At 40.4% G+C, this 18,349-nt stretch overlaps 1 protein-coding gene across 1 annotated transcript in view; it reads right to left on the minus strand.

Annotated features, from left to right (window-relative positions):
* spock1 (SPARC (osteonectin), cwcv and kazal like domains proteoglycan 1) overlaps positions 1 to 12,775 on the minus strand; it is a 96,325-nt gene extending 83,550 nt beyond the window's left edge. Inside the window, exons 1-2 of the mRNA XM_046031453.1 lie at positions 12,664 to 12,775; positions 11,999 to 12,130 (exon numbers count right to left, since the gene is read on the minus strand). Of these exons, the coding sequence (XP_045887409.1) occupies positions 11,999 to 12,127 (129 nt within the window). The 5' untranslated portion in view covers positions 12,128 to 12,130; positions 12,664 to 12,775. The remainder of the gene's footprint in view (positions 1 to 11,998; positions 12,131 to 12,663) is intronic.
* Positions 12,776 to 18,349: the final 5,574 nt, after the last annotated feature.

The following is an 18,349-nucleotide window of genomic DNA, read 5'->3' on the forward strand; positions in this document are numbered from 1 at the left end:
TCAAATCATCTAAATTTCCTTAAAATGTTTCTTTGATTTCTCTGTTAGTTTGTATTCCAGGATCATCTTCCAAAACAAAATGTTTAAAGCAAGAGCAACAATTAATCACATTGCAGGGAGAAGGCATGAACTCAAGACCTCACACTCCCAACACACTGCCAGCAGGGCATTCCTATTTTGGCAGAATACCAAGTGGGGAAATAAGGTGGCTATGGCTTATAGATATGGTTCATAGATTATTTTCAGCTTTTTAATAGATTACAAAAAGACAAATCAAATACTGGCATATGGACAAATGTAGAGGGAGCCAATCCCTGAGGAAGAAACAACTGATCATTCACCAGAACCAGCGCACAGTGGGGGTGACAGCTTCATCAGAGGCAATTTCAACAGAAACACTTACAAAAAACACATTCAAACCTATTCTGACATATATACATATGCATTTTACTATGACATGCAGACATGGTAATCAGAAAAGGCTTTGAATGTTTTTTGCATGAAACTATACACAATTTTGCTCATGCCACATGACACACACACACACACACACACACACACACACACACACACACACACACACAGATATTCTCCCCTTTCCATCAAAACCAGCTGCTATGGATGTGAGTGTGAATCCTACACTATTAACAACATATGTTGACAGAAAACCGGCTGCCTGTCATTAGTGTAATTTTCTAACAACAACGGCAGACATCCATGAAAATGAAATATGTTAGAAATATAGAGAGGACAGCTTGAAGCAACACGGATCACGACTGCATGCAGGGTAATGGCATATTACGGTAACACTGGATATTACATTTTGAATTAATCTGTTTTAGTGCTGAAATTGTGACAATTCTGATCATTTTTAATTGAATGGTTGACATGAACTTTCACTGGTTCCACATTCTGTGTGAGGATTTGCAGCTTTCACATCATTGTAAACTACATATCTTGTGTGTGGGCATGTTGTTCAGGCAAGAAATTTGTACATATTACATTGGGCTCACTTACACTATTTTTTGACATTTTGTAGACTAAACAGAATATCTCAATGAAGAATAGCGTAGGTAGAGGTGAGTGATACGGGTAAACAAAGTTGCGAACAAACATTAACACTTAATGAAGGCATTAATCACAGCCAGTGCGGTGGCCCTGGGGTTTTCCTGGTCTCTCCCATGTTTTCCCCTTCCGTCTTGTCTGTCTGTGTGTATTGATGTGGACTGGGTGTGATGACAATTTGTGTACCTGGCGGAGCTACACACTGGTTCCTCATCATCCAATCAATATATGGCTTAAATACCTCGGACTTCCTGTGACTCGTATCCAGATTATTCCTTACCCCTCGTGGTAAAGTACCTCAGGCCGACTAGTTTCTAGTGTTTCTTGTTGTTTCTATGTCGATTGGTAGAAACTATTGTCTTCTCTTTGTTTCAAGTTTCTTGTTGGAACGTCAGTAACCACTTTACAATTTACGGCCAAAACTGTTTCTGCAACCAGACCTTGCCTACAGCAACCTGAATCCCCCTAATCACGTCAAGCTACATCAGCCAATATGTACCTTGCCTTTGTTGATAATAACCAAGTTAACATTTACAGTGTCTCCTGCTTTGTTTGCACTTGGGTCCAACTAACCACCAGCCGTAACAGCTCTTTGAAAACTGTAAACCCTAAACTTTTTATATGGCACCTACCTCAGGTAAAAATTTTAGTGAAAGTTATTACAATTTATCCTGAGGGGCAACGTGAATGGCAATCCATCCAATAGTTGACGAAACCCAAAATGTCAACTTCATGGTGGTGGTACAGGGTAGGTCAGAAAAACCCCATTGGGATTCATCCTCTGGGGACCATAAATGTCTATACAAAAGTTCATGACAATCCATCCATTAGTTTTCCGACACTGGCATCCCTACAGTATATTTACACCTTTAGCATGGTTTAAAGGCCAATATTGCTATAAAGCATTCCTGCTCATTGATTTGAAACATAGTCTGCAATGATCTAATATGTCCAGAGATATTAAATAGGTAGCTAGTATCAGTGTAGCTCAGTATAAACAATATCTCTGATGGTGGATACATTTATAAAATCTCAGAATAATTCTCAACGTGAGAGATCCAAGTACAGAACTAGTGGCAGAGTATATCAGGTTTTTTCCAGTGGTCTGAGGTTGGTTTCTCTGTCTTGGTTAATCTATAGACAAAATAGCAAATCAGACAGCGTCTCTTCAAAGGAATCAACAGCACAACAGCTTCCTATCAGCGCCAAATAGACTGACAGAAAGACAATTCCCACAGAGAGAGAAGTGAGTTTGAAGGGGCTGCCATGACAAAGCTGACTGAAACACACACACACACACACACACACACACACACACACACACACACACACACATTGTATTGATGATTTTACATTTCTCCCATCCTTCCATCCTTTGTCTGTCCATCTGTTCTGCCCACAGCGTTGATGGGCTTCACATTAAAGCTCCTCCTCTTCCTCTCTTCTCCTACCACCACTCTTTTTTCCCATTTACTGTTTCTTATTGTCAGCCAACATTACACTGGCAATCCTTTTGCTCCCCTGCTTTGTCTATCTCTCTCTGTTCTACACTCCAACACACACACACACAAACTCAAAACCTTTTTATCCTGGTCATGGGGGACAGTGACCTTTGCCTAGGCTGTGACGGAATTGTCCTCCAATGTGTGTGTGTGTGTGTGTGTGCCTGCATGTGTGTGTTTATGTGCGTATTCCTGCCCTTTCACACTCCTATTGATTATATCAAGGCTCCAATCAGGGTTACCATGCCCTGTAAATTTACTGATCGATCTCTCCAAGAGCCTGAGGGCAGATATGAAACTGTCTCTATGTGTGTGTGTATGTGTGTGCGTGTGTGTCTGGGCATCCATTCACATGCAAAGACCGCATTTACAGAGAGACGCAAATATTTTCCACCACTCAGTTTAAAGAGGTACTACATGACACAGAAAAATGCACTTGCAGCAGGAACTGTGCAATACTTGTCCCTCTCCACACAACCACAATCCTTCAGTGCAGATATGAGAATTTCCTTATTTGAAATCAATAGCTCAGAGTGAGAAATATGCACGCAGAATGAGAGCATAGAAAAAGAAAAGGGATGAAAGTAGTAGAAAGTGTGAGAGAGAAAGTTTATTTTGAAGGGCACTGTTTCATCAGGAATTAGTCAAGTATAAAACGAGAGAGGGAAGAGCCAGGGGAGAGTGGAGATGATAAACTGTATGAAGAGAAGGTATAGAGGCAGCTTAAGAGGGGAAAGAGAAATGGAGGACAGAGGAGGGGAGAGATAAGAAAGAATGACAGGTGTTCAGCCAAGTCGTCACTTAATTGACAGAAATACTGTATGTCTGCTGGGGAGTATTCACTCAGGGGGTTTATGTGTGTGTGTGTGTGTGTGTGTGTCTGGGTGAGAGAAGGTGAAGGTGACTCAAGGGTTCGTCTTGTCTAAGCTGCTTCTCTAAACCACGCCCCACCCCTCCCCCTCGACAGTACAACCAGCCAATCAGGACACACACATACACACCAATGAGCAAACATAGATATAACCGAAGACGAATAGTCAATTTGGATCCAGTGGAAAGCTCCCAGGTGTGAATGTGTTCACCGTGAGAGTGGGGCAGAAAAAGAACACGCAGGCTCAGCAAAACCCTTTCCTCCATAAATGCAAAGAGAGAAAACATGCAATACAATCTACCACACCGACCAGCTTTGAAATTAAAACAATAGTGTCACTGCAGCTGCTTTCGCTGCAGTGACACTAAAGTACTAAATTGCATGTGCATTCTAAAATATTGCACGTGTAACTGTAATATCTGTTATGGGTGATTAACTAAGAATCATTGCGTAGATGACAACAGGTGCAAAAAGAATGAAGGTGGCAGTATTTTAATACTGTATTTAAAAAAGCCTTGGCTCCTTTAATTCAGTTTGTTTCATTGACTGTCCACAGCGTGCCCAGTCACTCCGCGATCTCCTGTCCCTGGCCCTCTACGCCCGAAGGCCCCATTCCCTCTCCGATACCTTGTGTCGCTATTACGACAGGTGCACTGTGAACAGTTGGTGATCGTTCCCTCTGGCTGGATGAATTTTATGCGTGATCCATGCACTACTGCAGCTGGGGGCTCTCCGCATCACCACGCAACTTTCTAAATTCTTCAGGTCGAAACAAAATTTGCTTTATAGCCATGAAAGTTAATACAACAGTATTGCCAAAGCTTGCAAGGAAAATACAAAAAAACTATACAATTCATACAGTTCATCGTATAAATAAAATAAAGTAATTTTCTTTCTATATATTGGACAGATTAATATTATATAAATTATATTTTAATATTTTTTATTATGTCTCCTTCTCGCAACGATAACAGCAACCATCTGTGCTCTACACTTGGGGGATTGCACCTTCCTTTCAAACGTATTAAATACGTTTGAAATTGCTTTTAGGCTTATTAGATCACATTGCGTGTAGTAAATAAATGTATTTGCATGTTACCCTCCCATTACTTTACACAATAAAATTGAAACGCCCCAAATTGCATATTCATTAAGGCAAAAGTAGTAAATGAACAACAGGTGCTTTCTTGCACTTTTGGAAGACGTCATTCTCCATGCACACCGTTAGTCGATCAGCTTACATGTTAATTTATTGGTGATATCAAGTTGGCACACGGTTTTACTTACGCAAACCTTTAGTAAATCCGTCCCATAGTATCTCAAAAACTGCCATACACACATGCATACGCACACACATGCACAGGCCTCTTGTTTTGATAAAGAGAGACAGCGTGGGTCTGTGACTGGTAGCCCCTAAGAGACCGTCATCTTGGAAAAGCAAATACTAATGATAAAAGATGACAACATTTAATTCTCACCATGAGACTAAGCTGAGACAGGCTATACGCTCCAACACACATAACCACAATGCAACCACACAAACATACACAAAAGTTTGTAACTTGCAGAGATTGTCATCCTGCCACCAGGTCCACCAGCTAATGAACAGGAGACAGTATGTGTTTACAGGAACATATGAGGAAAATATGTAGCACGCATACGATGTCCCTCACAAATAAGATTTAGTGCAATTTTTTGAAATCTGACAGGTAGGTTGGAAGACTGGATTTCAGTGGGAAAAGAGAGACATGGAAGGGAAGGAGGACAGGGACAACAAAAGCATCTTTTAGGAGACACAAACGGAGAGTGAAAACAACTTTTCCTCCCCTTGAGGAAAAAAGATGAGGCTGCCTGAATGGTAATGACAGCTTTTCTGTCACTGTTTGCAGACATGAATTCTGAAGAGAGGAGAGAGGAGAGGAGAGGAGATGAGACGAGACAACATAACATAAAATTATACAATATAAGACAACCTGAGACAACAAAGGTATTGTTAGAAATTTTTTAGATACTAGTACTGCTATGATACGATGATGTTTGTTACTAATAAAAAACTATACCTTTTTTAGTACCTTTCAAGATAAAAAAAAAAAAAAAAACGTCTATCAATCTGATCAGGCATTCAATGCCAACTTTCAGTGCTTTTGGTTCAGCCACTAGCGGATTGGCCATCGGGAGCACCGGGAAATTTCCTTGTGGCCCAAGGGCTGTTTTGGCCTGCTGTTAATTGTCAACTTGACCATTTGCGGCAGCGATAGCAAGCTTTTTTAAAAATAGTATAACAAGCAGACACGTCTTTTTACATTTCAAACAGATATCGACACTCCTGCATACTCGCTTGGATCCGTGGGGACGACTTTGCTCAGACTGTGCTAAACAGACAGACAAGCGCTGAGTAAGCGTCAGGTGCTCTAACAACTGTGTTTTCTTTATAGGCTATAGAATATACTGTATAATATATGATATATAATATATATATCTTCTAGAAATTAATGAGTGTTTATTTTTGTGCCGTTTTCTTTATTAACACCAGTGAGTGAACCTTGTAATTAATCTGGCTTTTTTGTATAGGACTTTTGCATTACTCTTACAAGTATGTGTGACATTTTTGGATAATTTTGATATATCTGAAGCTTATATAACAAGATAATTTTAACATTTGAGTAAACTCTATAGGCCCAGGCTATCTCATTGTCTTTTTAAAATGGGTAGGCTAACTGTTTTTTGTGTCTAGCCTTGTACATTTATATGTGCTATGATTGGTGTGTTTCTAGGGAGTTTTTGAGGGTGCACCCATAGCCATCGCATACCTTGATAACTGAGTTAAGTGTACTTCTTAATCAGTCCCGAATTTATGTATTTTGTAATGTGGATACCTTTCTTCCCAATCATAGTGGACAAATCTATACCTAGTTTGGTAGGCTAGGGTCAATAACATCAACAATGGTGGTTTGCATGAACAGCATGGCCTGGGATGAACAAATTACCCAATCATTTCCCTGCACAACACAAATCCACCAATAATAGCCTCGCTCAGGCCAGTGTAGCAGATTTGGCTTGAACTAGCCAGCTCATCAATCCACAGACCATAATACTGTATATTTTAGCTGATAGACTTCACTACTGAATAAAAAGCCATTACACCAGGAGTATTTCAAACTGTTGCTATCCATAAGAGGCCTCCAATCTTATGCTTTTGCCTTTCAATAAACTCTACAATAGTTTTGTTCCAACTTATCATAAAGTATGTTCTAATTTCACTGTAGAGACCACATAAGATTGAGGTCAGAGGTTTGGACACGTAAGGTGAAGTAATTATGCACGTCGCTTGGAAATAGGGAAGGGCTATATTTATCAGCTAAAATTGTGTAAGAACACTTTGTCCTCAGATTCACTCAACTTAATAATATACTGACTGTAAATCTGTCTGAGGAAGGCTGGAGAGCCACAGGCAGTTGCAGGCTTGCAACCAAGTGAACCTGTCTGAAACAATAGTCAATCTCAGTGCTGCATACCAATGTGTGTATATTCACTACAGCTATCCTTTATTTGCATGAAAGCTCATTAAAACTAAAGCAACATTATGTAGTAATTTTATCTTAAAATAACGGCTTCAAAAGTATTTTTTATGGTATATTGACTTGTAATAGGTAGAATGGTGTCACTGTCATTGCCTGCTATTGCACTATGTAACATTGGAATCCCGGGCACGAGGTCTACTCAACAACAGTGTAATGCTTTATGACACCATGTCACACAGAAACACGACTCCTCAGCATGCCACAAAAAGAAGAAGCAAAAAGTATATAACATTACCATGCAAGTTCTTTGGAAGAAGCTAGCTCGGTATTCTCAGTATGGATATCATGACAGAGGCGGCAAAGAGACTGAAGAAGATGTTGTCGGAGGAAGCAAGGAAGAGAGCACCAACAGTAATGTTGCTGATGTCCAAGTTTATTATCTATTAAGTTTGCTAACATCAATACGGGATTTATAGCTAGCAGCGAGTCACCGTTCAACATTATGTAACTTTTCTACCACAAATTAACAGCTGGTGTAGAGCAGGCAAGCAGGTGTAAAATAACAGGGCTCAGCAGCCTCTATGGACATAACGTTAGCTGATGGCAGCGGCGAAGAGACCAAACAGGATGTTGACAGGAACAGAGTGACCAAGCGAGAGGCTGCCTGACGTTGGCGAGAGCTTTGTGAAATAAAAGGCTGCAAGACAGATGCCGAGCTGGTTTTCTTTCTGTTGGACTATTAATAGCTGGTTTGCTATGTCTTGTGTTGTCGCACTTAGCTGATGTTAGGCTGCACATGTACAGCTATCCAAATCACACCAAATCTTACATAATGTTGCTTTAAAGTGGTGATTGTAACTCAAGGAAAATTGAAAATACTAAAACACTTTCCCACAAAACAGTTCAACTAAGGTTTGGTTTTTAGACCAAATCCAGACAACTACACAATGGTGGTAGGTGTGAGCAGAATTAGACCAGCTCAGCCAGGAAGTCAGTTGACAAACCTCAGTCTGAAGCCAATTAGGAATGTCATTTGTTCCACACGTGTCCTTTTGTTTCTACGAACCAGCTGAAATTCATGCCTGCATCAAGTGTGCTAGCAAATAACAAAGACATTGGTTTTGTTTTGAATGAAGGAAAAAAAATTGAACAGATGAAATGTTATTGTAATCAGGGACATTTTGTTCATTTCTACTGCATGTCATTCCGCAATAGAAGTACTAGAATAAACCTGTTTACGGTACTTTTATCTTCCAACACATTACAGTCCAGTTATTAGGAATATGACTAGACAAAATAATAAATCGAATCTAATTGTCCTTATGTTTTCAAGATAAGCCACCTGAACTTTGACTGCTAAACTATTGCACCAGCTCCCCTGCCAACAAATGGATGCTCATACATTATGCAGGAGGGAGCAAGTGGCTCATCAGGAATGCAGAGTGAAACATGGCAGGCAGAGGAGACCAACAGAGAGGAGGAGTCATGGGTGAGGGCAGAGGGAGAGGGAGGTGGGGGGATTGAGAGAGCTATGGTTGAGGAAGCACAGGGTCATTCACTGCTCAAGAGACAGAGGGAGAAAATGAGAGAAAGACAGAAGCGTGGAAGAAAAATGTGAAGTTCATGACTCGATGAGAACTGGGAGGAGGAGGGTGAGACTGAGTGACAGGGAGGCATGAAGGATTGTTATAAGCTGCTGCTGTGTGTCACATGTTCAGGATGTAAAGGATAATAAAGGATTAAAGTCTGTTGGCCAATTATTACATAAAATCAACATAGTTTTATTGCAAATGACGATATGATATGATATGATATCATATGATGGCGCTCATGATATTACATAAAGATAAAGAAGATATTTGGCTGATATTCTTGTTCATGTATATTCATATTTTAAGCTCCCATGAATCTGGCCATTAAAGAGGTAATACAAAATTTTATACTGAAGGCAAGGTATTTAACATTTTGACAATAAAGTAATTATTCTTACTAGACTCCCCTCACCGTCTGCTCAGCTGTGATATGCTAGTCTACCAGCTCACATCCTGTGGAGTATAATCAGCTACTTGGCAATCTATGTAATGACAAAACTGTGACTAAATGACTGTGTTTTTACATGAAATATGTACAATATGTTTTCATATTGGACAACATAAGTATATGCCACTGCTGATTACACTGTTAGATTCTAACGTCACTGACAGTAACAACCATCCAACATATTGGTGTAGCTTAAAGTACGCCAAGCACAATGCTACTTAAGGCACCTAAACATTGTGTGATAACAGCAATCTTGCAAGTCATATGTCAGATGGTGCTATGTCATCAAGTCTCATCATCTCATCCGTCAGCGCCGCTCTCATGTTTTGAAAATGCAGCAAAACATTTAACATGTTTGGCGATGGCACGACGAGGAGGAAGAGATTGGGAAGCTGGTTGTGGACAATAAAATAAGAGCAAAATGGAAGGCAGATTCTGCAATGTAAGCTTCAAGTAAATATTATACTAGCTTGCCAGTGTATCCTGTGTCATTTCAAGTCACATTCTGATTAGCTCGTCATTTGGGCCTACATTTTCAGAATTTTTGAAGTAGCCTGTTTTCGGTCACCAAAGCTCTGAATAAGCCGTCATGGATGCGTCCACCAGTGATTTCACCAGGTTTTTCATCATTCATCTGGGACAGCCAAAAATTGCACATTGCAAAGGTGCCTTTGAGCATATCATGATCACAACCATAGACTTTCCTCAACAGTCAAATTTAGAAAGAAAGGTTGTTTTGTAGTTTGGAATTGATTCATGCACAACCACATTTTCCATTATCTAAGGTCTTGCTGTCTGTGATATTAAAGGGTTTGGTACCAGGGAGGGGAGGAGAGACATGACTAAAAATGAATGGAGGAGGAAAGCAGACACAGTGGGAAAAAAGATAGTCACTGTTGCAGGAGACAAATTACGACCAGCAGGTTTCCCTATGTGATAGGGCAGAGAATACACGCACACACGGACACACGCGTAAACACAACAGAAGCTCCTGCATTGGTTTGGTTCAATTGCTTGAAATATTAAACATAAATGTCACAGCCTTTCCCCCTATCCATTGCTCCTCGTCTCCCCTCCTTTCCCTCCCTCCTCTCCGGCTCCTGCCCTCCACTGACAGTTTCCTGTTAATGAGTTTCATTTGCACAGGAGACCACAGAGAGACATAAACAGTGGCCACACACGTACACACACACACACACACACACGCACACACACACGTACACACACGTACACACACGTACACACACACAAACACACACACACACACACACACTGCAGGTAGTAGAGCCCTGTCTGAGTGTATACAGACATGACTAATACTAGCTCTCACATCACAGCTTCAGTACTGTGTGGGGAAGGCCAGCTTTAATAAGGCCAAAGTTAACCCACTGTCTACTGAAATCTCTGGGGAACATGTTAGCAGGCAGCGAAGGACATCGCAATACGAGCGTTTTCAAGAGTACGGTATCTGGAAAGCCAGTGGTTACACTACTTCCATCAGCTGCATGATGGCTGGTCAGACTGTAGAGTATGTTAGTTTTGCATAGTTGTCATTCTCAACCAGGCTGAGTTAATAAAGTCCACCCCACTACCAAGAGTAACAGCACAGTTCAAGCTGACGTCATTATGTTCATTATGTTGAATTCAGAGTGTAAATACATTTAATTTTTCAAATTGCTCAGCCTAGCATATATTCCCTTTCAGCTCTTCACCCAAGCTATATAATGTTTACACTGAGTGAAATATTCCAACCCAAGACTACATGTTTTCAAGGCTGCACCATTCCATCAAATTGAAATGCTCTAGATCATCATCATCATAGATCTAGGCATCATTTTATACACATTTACACTAGAAAGTATCTTCCGTGGGTCTGAACAATGTGGCTGCACAGCAACTGGCTAATTCTGTGCTTTAGTTCTTATTTTACAATAATTAGACCAGAATTTCAGTGTCACTGCAGTCAGCACTTGAGAACCGTGTTTAGACTTCAAAGTGACTTTCTGCCTCTTTATATGAAGCACCTACTGTATTCACCAGGTCCCTCTTAAGTCAAAGCTTTAAACCATTCTCAAGAGCATTTCATGGAAGTTTTAAACATAGCAACCCAGGTATCAAAAGATGAACCAAATCTTAAACAATTGTGGCAGATTTACAAGTCTAACACACAAATGTTTATGCATCAGCATGCCTCTATACTGACTTGAAAGCACATTGAGTCGGCTGGGCTACAGTAAAATGTAGAGCTACTTCTGCAAAAAAAAAAATATGCATGACATCCCTGAAGAAACACGCCTTGATGATTCTCCATAATGGATTAAGTATGGTGTACGTCGGAACTACACGCAGGCCTCTACACATGTATGCACTAGCTCCTCTAAAGACTATATAATTAACATGTACTCTATGTTCTTTTTCACAGGAATCATAAAAATAAATGTACTGTCAGCTAAACAAGACAGACAGAAACACCAAACATAAACCATTACTGTAGAGGTTGTTCTGTATGAAATGCCTGCACTAATAGCTGTACATAACAAATCAGACACTCTTTCCCCCTGATTCTGACTGAACAGTTATTAGTTATAAAAGCCCATTGTTTTGGCATGGCTGCTTGAAACAGAATGAAATGATTACATTCCTTAATGTCAACATTGGCATGTGGAAACAGTATATTTGGTTGGGAAATCCTTCAGTCAGTCAAATCATAAGATGTAAAGGTTTCTTCCAGTATCTTCCAGTATATTCAGAAGTCTAATGTTTTCTGCCTGTGAGTCTGCTTCTCTTTCAACCAGGGTTTGAACCTGCTGAGTCTCTACAAGGTGGATTATGCCTGCTGGCAAGTGAAGTGCTCAAGTCCTGGCAGGGTGTATATCAAGGGCGAAGGGCGTAGTGCCGCCCCCCCCCACACACACACACACTCACACACACACACACACAATGAAGCTAATGACAATGCCCCGCTTTGGCTGGATGTTGTGTCTCTCAGTGCAACTCACATCTCTGAATCTGTTCCAGGATCTGTCCTTGTTGTTCTGAGCCACGGTGCTCAGCCATTTGCTGTTACCGGAGACCGCCGTTTCTCCGCTCAGCAAGAGAGCCACGGCAGGTAGCAGAAAGAAGAACATCTTCTGAAAGCACAGGCAGAGACAGAAACAAAACAAAAAGAAAACAGGGGGATGTGAGATAGAGCCGTTCAGAGTGAGACACCAGGTCCAGAGGAGATGAGGAAAGTGTGAAGAAGAGCAGCGAGGAGTGAGATATACTGACTTTGCAGAACACTGAACTCTCATGTTGTGACGCATGTTGGGTCAGAATGCCATGGTGTGTTATAAAAAGCAGCAGTTTGAAGCTGCACGCGGTGTTGAGTGCTCATTTGATCAAATTGCTGATCCTTCATCTAATCGGATTATAAACACTGGAGAGTTGTCACCGAGGCAGATGGGGCACCGCGAAACGATTAGCTCGAGAGCTTCCCCTCCGCCAATTTAAAAAAGCAATTAGCGGTGTCAACACAATTGCCGCCCCCACGGAGCTCTGCCTCTGCTTTCCCCATCCGTCTCTTTCCATCCTCAGCACCATGTAAGTCGACACGGGGCTACTCCTGACTTTAATTTGCAGTTTATGTTTCTTTGGGAAAGCTCAGTATCGGCGCTTCACCTACCTGGGATAGTTTGTTGGTGTCCAATTCCGATTCCCGGAATGAAAAATAAGTCCACAGCCCCGGGCACTCCGGTGGCACCCGACTGCTTGTAGGATTGACGGCAAAACGGAGCTGCGAGGACGGGCGGACCGTGTGTCTGTTCCTCCTCTGTCACAAGACACCGCCCCCTCTCTCTCTCTCTCTCTCTCTCTCTCTCTCTCTCTCTCTCTCTCTCTCTCTCTCTCTCTCTCTCTCTCTCTCCCCACAGTACGCACCAACGCGAGTCATTGATTTTCAGCTGGGGGATTTTTTTAATTTTTATGTTCACACCAGAGCCCAAGCAGGATTTGGGGAGCTGTGTCAAAGCGCTTTTCTGGGTGTACAAACACAAATTTCATTTTAGTCACGCGCCTCTGTTGTGGAATTCACACTCGTGTCCACCGTGATGAATACAATTAAGACACATAAACCATAAAACCAAGCTCTGTGCCTGAAACGTCTCCACGGCGGATGGGGGTAGCGCGCTTTTTAGCACCATGGACAGAGGCAGGCCACATGAAACGTGCATAAAAGAAAAAGAAAAAGAAAACACAACTCATAAATGGGCCACATAACTAGGGCGTTCATTTTGGCGGAATATAAAGATATATGTTTAAATATTTAATCTCACTCTGTGCTTTGACTCTTTCTGGGTTTTACTCGCTTTGGCACCACTCATGTTTCTCTCTCTCTCTCTCTCTCTCTCTCTCTCTCTTTGCATAATGTGCGTCTGGATGTGTGCGGAGTTCAGCGAGGAGATTGTTTGCTGTCTGCAAAACCTTCGGTGCCCGTGATGGTGTCTGTGGTGAGTGGGGGATGTCTAGTGGCAAAACTCTCCTTTCTATGTGGTTCCGTTCAAGTCTGTTTCATGAATCTGTTTTGGCACGGAGGGAGATAGGAGTGTGGTACAGCTACTTATCTTCCTCACTTTCTCTAATTCTAACTATTCTGGCTGACTTCACAATTCTCTTTAGTATTGCTTGCAGTTTTATAAAGTATTACCAGCTCTGATTTAATCGAGAACAGTAGTCAAAAGAAAGACATTAGTTCCCTTTTTGCAATTCTGTATTCCTTTCGACCCGCCACGTTGCAAAACGCACTTTCCCTGAAAGAAAGGTTTTGTTGTTGCTAACATTTTATATTTATATATCTATGTTTTACTGTGCTTTTTTAAATGAGTCCGGATTGTTTTGCTACTCAAAGTTCAGTGCTGCTCAAGAGGTGAATTTTGTTTCCAGCAGGGAACCCTATAGGTTATAGGACTGCTGCAATTTTTGTTTTTATTTCCTGTCTAGAGACAGAATTCATTAAAAATGAAACAGGTTAAACACAAAAAAGGTGACACACACTAGTATGCAATTGTGTTTGCTGCAATATGAAACTGCGGCATCCAAAAACCTTTTCATTATGAAATACTGTATATGTATATTGTTTGTTTTAAACATGACTTAGGCGGGGTGCTCATCACCTGAACAAGCTTTATAGAGTTGCGGCATCTGCTGGTGCAAAAATACACAAACCAGGATTGTTCAAGCAGGCCTGTGAGCTTTAATGAAGCAGGTAAACACTGCGGGCGGAGGAGCCTATATCATATTTTTTCACTCTATTATCCAAGGATTTCAGCTTACTAATATAAAAATGCATTGTTGTAGCTCTAGTGCTCGAATCCACTTGAATCACTTTATCTATGCATGTCATGTCATATACAGTATATATAGTGTACAGCCATGCTCTGTAAGATTTAGATTATATAGATATTGATTTATTGTCCCAAAGGGAGATTTGTTTTCATAGCAGTGCAACACAGAAACATATATATACATATAGACACTACATACAATCTATACATTCATGCAACCCAGAACCTAATTAAACCTAGCTATTTGTCTGTTGGATAGCCTTAAACACTCTACCTTGCTTGAGGGGAGTAACGGTGCATTCCTAGTAGCAGCTTAGCATGATGCTTTTCTTTACTTGAGAGCAGACAAACTAACATGTACATTATATAAAAGTAGTTATTAGTTCATTTGTGGCTTAGAGTTTGTGATCAGTGGTGATATTTCTTTCCTGGTATACATTTGTTGTTGATCAGATAAAGTGCTCCAAAGCCACTTGTGGAAAGAATTTACAATAGGTATATTTAGCCGTGATGGCATACAGACAATTATGGAACCATCTTTAGCTAGTAGTGTTTACAAAAAAATAAAACAGGAAACTCACCAGTGGCCCCATCTACTTTTTAGCATGGTGATTGCTGATACATTTGTCTGATACTAGAAAGTCTATTGAATGAAACTAAACAATGTGAAAACTTTATTGGCGCTAACTGTATTCAAAATAATTGAAATGCAACATCTAACAAGTTGCTTGCGTTTAAGTTTTAAATTGAGTTTTGCGTTGCGTTTGTATCAGCAATCACACTGTAAGAGAAGATGTTTGTTTATGCAGTGTTTTAGTAACAAGATCCATAATGGAGATCAGTCATCACATGTGAGTAAAAGTCTGGAAGCCCGTAATCCATTATGGGGATTTAAAGGCCCATCAAATAGATTATGGAATTTAAGAGCTTGCTGTTGTACATCTTTATTGATAAAAAGACACTCATTGTGTTCTGGTAATCAATAAAAGTCACATCAACATCATAAAGTTAAAGGATATAAGCAAAGATCTGCATCATACAGGCTAATAATGAGACTTTCCTCTTTAAAAACACCTTGCACTGTGAAGTACTGCATGACTGGGGGAATCGGAAAGTCCAATAAGCAGCTTATGAGCTGAATGATTATGAGACACTTGATTTTGACATTTATGAGACATTTATATGCAGTATATGTTAACAGTTATGTAGACTGTGTTAAATGGGTAGCCTGACATTTACAGTAAATCTGGGTAAAGTTGGAACACATGTCCCAGTCTTGGAAACGAGGTTGAGGATTTGTCCTTCAGCAGCTGCTAAATGGCTTATTTACATTCCCATTCCCATTTTAGCCTTTTGAGTAGAGCCCCAGTAGGGAGAGACTACAATGTGCACAAACACCATTAAAGATACATTTGCTCCAAGTGGCTGGTGAGATGTGACAAGATATCCTTAGGTTGTATGTAAGACATTGGGTGAATATTTTAAAATGTATGTATCATTATTAAGATACCTAAATTATGCTTCAAAATATAACGTTTACAGTATAGTTGAAAATTATAATGCATCTTAAGTTTTGTTTAATCTAAAGTTCTGAAGATACTGATGCTTATGACAAATATATATTGAGAAAATACTGGCTACCTGCCATGATGCAAGACACAGTATCATTATGTAGCACAGTGATCTATTCTGTTTTTCAGTGTTTTTGCTTGCCTAACTCCATGCTTTCAAACATGAGGGGAAGTGCATCCGTACCAAATGTAACCTCAGGATATTTTTTATGCTTTTGAATAGAAAACCTCTGGAAGATGAAGGATAAGAGCAGCTGTAGGGGAGACAATTTTGAATAATAAAGATCAAAATATATGAAACAAAGCAAAGGGGGGCGGTGTCCCAGCAGTAAACATACTGCCATACATTGCAAATGCAGATGGTGAAAGGAAGAGAGGGAGGGCGGAGAGAAAGAAAACAAGAATGATGAAACAAGATTAAAGTTGTGTGTGTGTGTGTGTGTGTGTGTGTGTGTGTTGGGGGGTGGGGTGTTGTTGGAGACAAGCGAGAAGGGGAAGTGTGCCGGAGATGTTTGAAAGTGAGCAGTGGGGTGTGATAGGCTGTTTCTTAATGAGCTATGTGTCTGTAACTTAACTTGTGCATGAGAACTTCAGTTCCACTCGAGTGACTCCAGAGAAAAGCTCCGTCAGTCTGCCTGCGAACGGACCATGATCATAAAGCATATCAGCCTCCTAGATGATATCTGCCTAGGCTGTCCCACTGTGCAAGGTGCAAAATGTTGCCAAATGTAGCATTTCCATCACACAACAATTCAGCTGGGTGCTCTCGGGGGCATTTGTAAATCCAATCATACATCTGACGTTCCACATAGGATGAAAAGAGAGAACTCACAGAGCATGAAACGCCAGCAAATGGGATAAAGAGTATAAATGTCTCAGCATCCCGATAGATGTTTTTGTACACCGGGTACGTATCCTAATCAGTTCTTCATCAAGGACTTCAGTGACAGTAAACATAATATGTTGTTGACTTGCCCAATCTAAAAACAGGACTAATTTAGCATCCAAATAATAATGGGATAATGTTCAGCATGTAAACACATTAAATCATGACAGACATCTGGCTGTTTTAGAAACAACCCACCATCGGCTTTGATGTTTGCCTCTGTTGTTCGGGCACTACTGCATTTATATGTCATCTTTTTCAAAGCAAAGAGGTGGTTGTTCTTTTTTGTCATTTCCATTAATACGTGTGTGAAAGGCTGGTTTGTCAAGGTTTGGAAAAGTTCTAAATGATCATAGCGTTTCTTTGTTGAGCTGTAAAAGAGGTTTCAGTTTCAAAAATGAGGAGTGCCAAAATGAAAACTATATGAATGTGCCCTAATAAAGTGACACATTTGTTCTTAAAATGTATGTCAGCTAGTTTTGATTTTCCCTGCACAGACACATCATCAGAAGGCGTGACTGACAACACCAAAAAAAGGTAATTATAGATGAAAGAGCACAAATTATTTTAAATGAAATATAACTATTGTTATAAGTTGACACAGGGCCATTTGATTTCCAGATAACTAATCTTTGTTTGCCCTCCAACTGCAGCAGGATCTTCTTTTAGAGGACATGTACTGTATTGTCCAGGCAGCTGTGGAGGAAGGTCTGAGTTACATGGTGAAGTCATGGGATGTGTAATCATCACCTGGCACATGAATATAATCTAATATCGTCACATTGACGTGTTGAGGCTATCTGTTGTGGCTGTGAGGTTTACTGAAGCAGGTAAACATTGCGGGAAGAAGAGCTGTCCATGGTGCTGAAAGTTGCCACTCACCACATTGTAACAGAAAAATCAGATCAAAAACTGACTTACTTTTGTCTTAAAAATAAAAATAACTGGTGCCCTAAAGTAGGAACCCCAATTTTGCCAATACTCTTTGGACAAAGCCAAGCTAGCGGTCTCCCCTTGTTTCCAGTCTTTATGCTAACTGGCTGCTGAAGGTACAATCATATTTATCATACAGACAGAAAGCCGAGAAAGCGAATTAACGAATTTCCCAAAATACCAAGGTCTCTGGGGTCTAATGGATGACCGCAGGCAAAGAGGTACTTTCCATGGAGCTGCAAGCCCTCAAATCAGACAACAATTTACATATTGTGTCTGAATTATATCTTAAAAGCAAGAACAGTGATGCCGTAAAGTATACAACTGGTTGGTGCTATCTATGCAGCAAGACTATCTTAGGAGTATGTTTTATTTTATAACAGAAGAAGCTTATCAAAAGATGTAGGCTTCTGAGAAAACCCAGTGATGGAGTACACAACATGATATTGAACATCTGGCAGAACATAGAGGACATTGTCCTCTGGAAAGATTACATAAAATATATCAGCTACAGTGTCTGGCTGAATATATTTAACATAGTGTTTGATACTGGCACACATACTGTAGATAGTGAGACAGACAGAAGAGAGTGAAAGTGAAAGTCTGCTAAAATTTCAATATAGTATGACATCATCTTCT

The sequence above is a fragment of the Micropterus dolomieu genome, linkage group LG19, assembly GCF_021292245.1.
Source record: "Micropterus dolomieu isolate WLL.071019.BEF.003 ecotype Adirondacks linkage group LG19, ASM2129224v1, whole genome shotgun sequence".
Classification (NCBI taxonomy): domain Eukaryota; kingdom Metazoa; phylum Chordata; class Actinopteri; order Centrarchiformes; family Centrarchidae; genus Micropterus; species Micropterus dolomieu.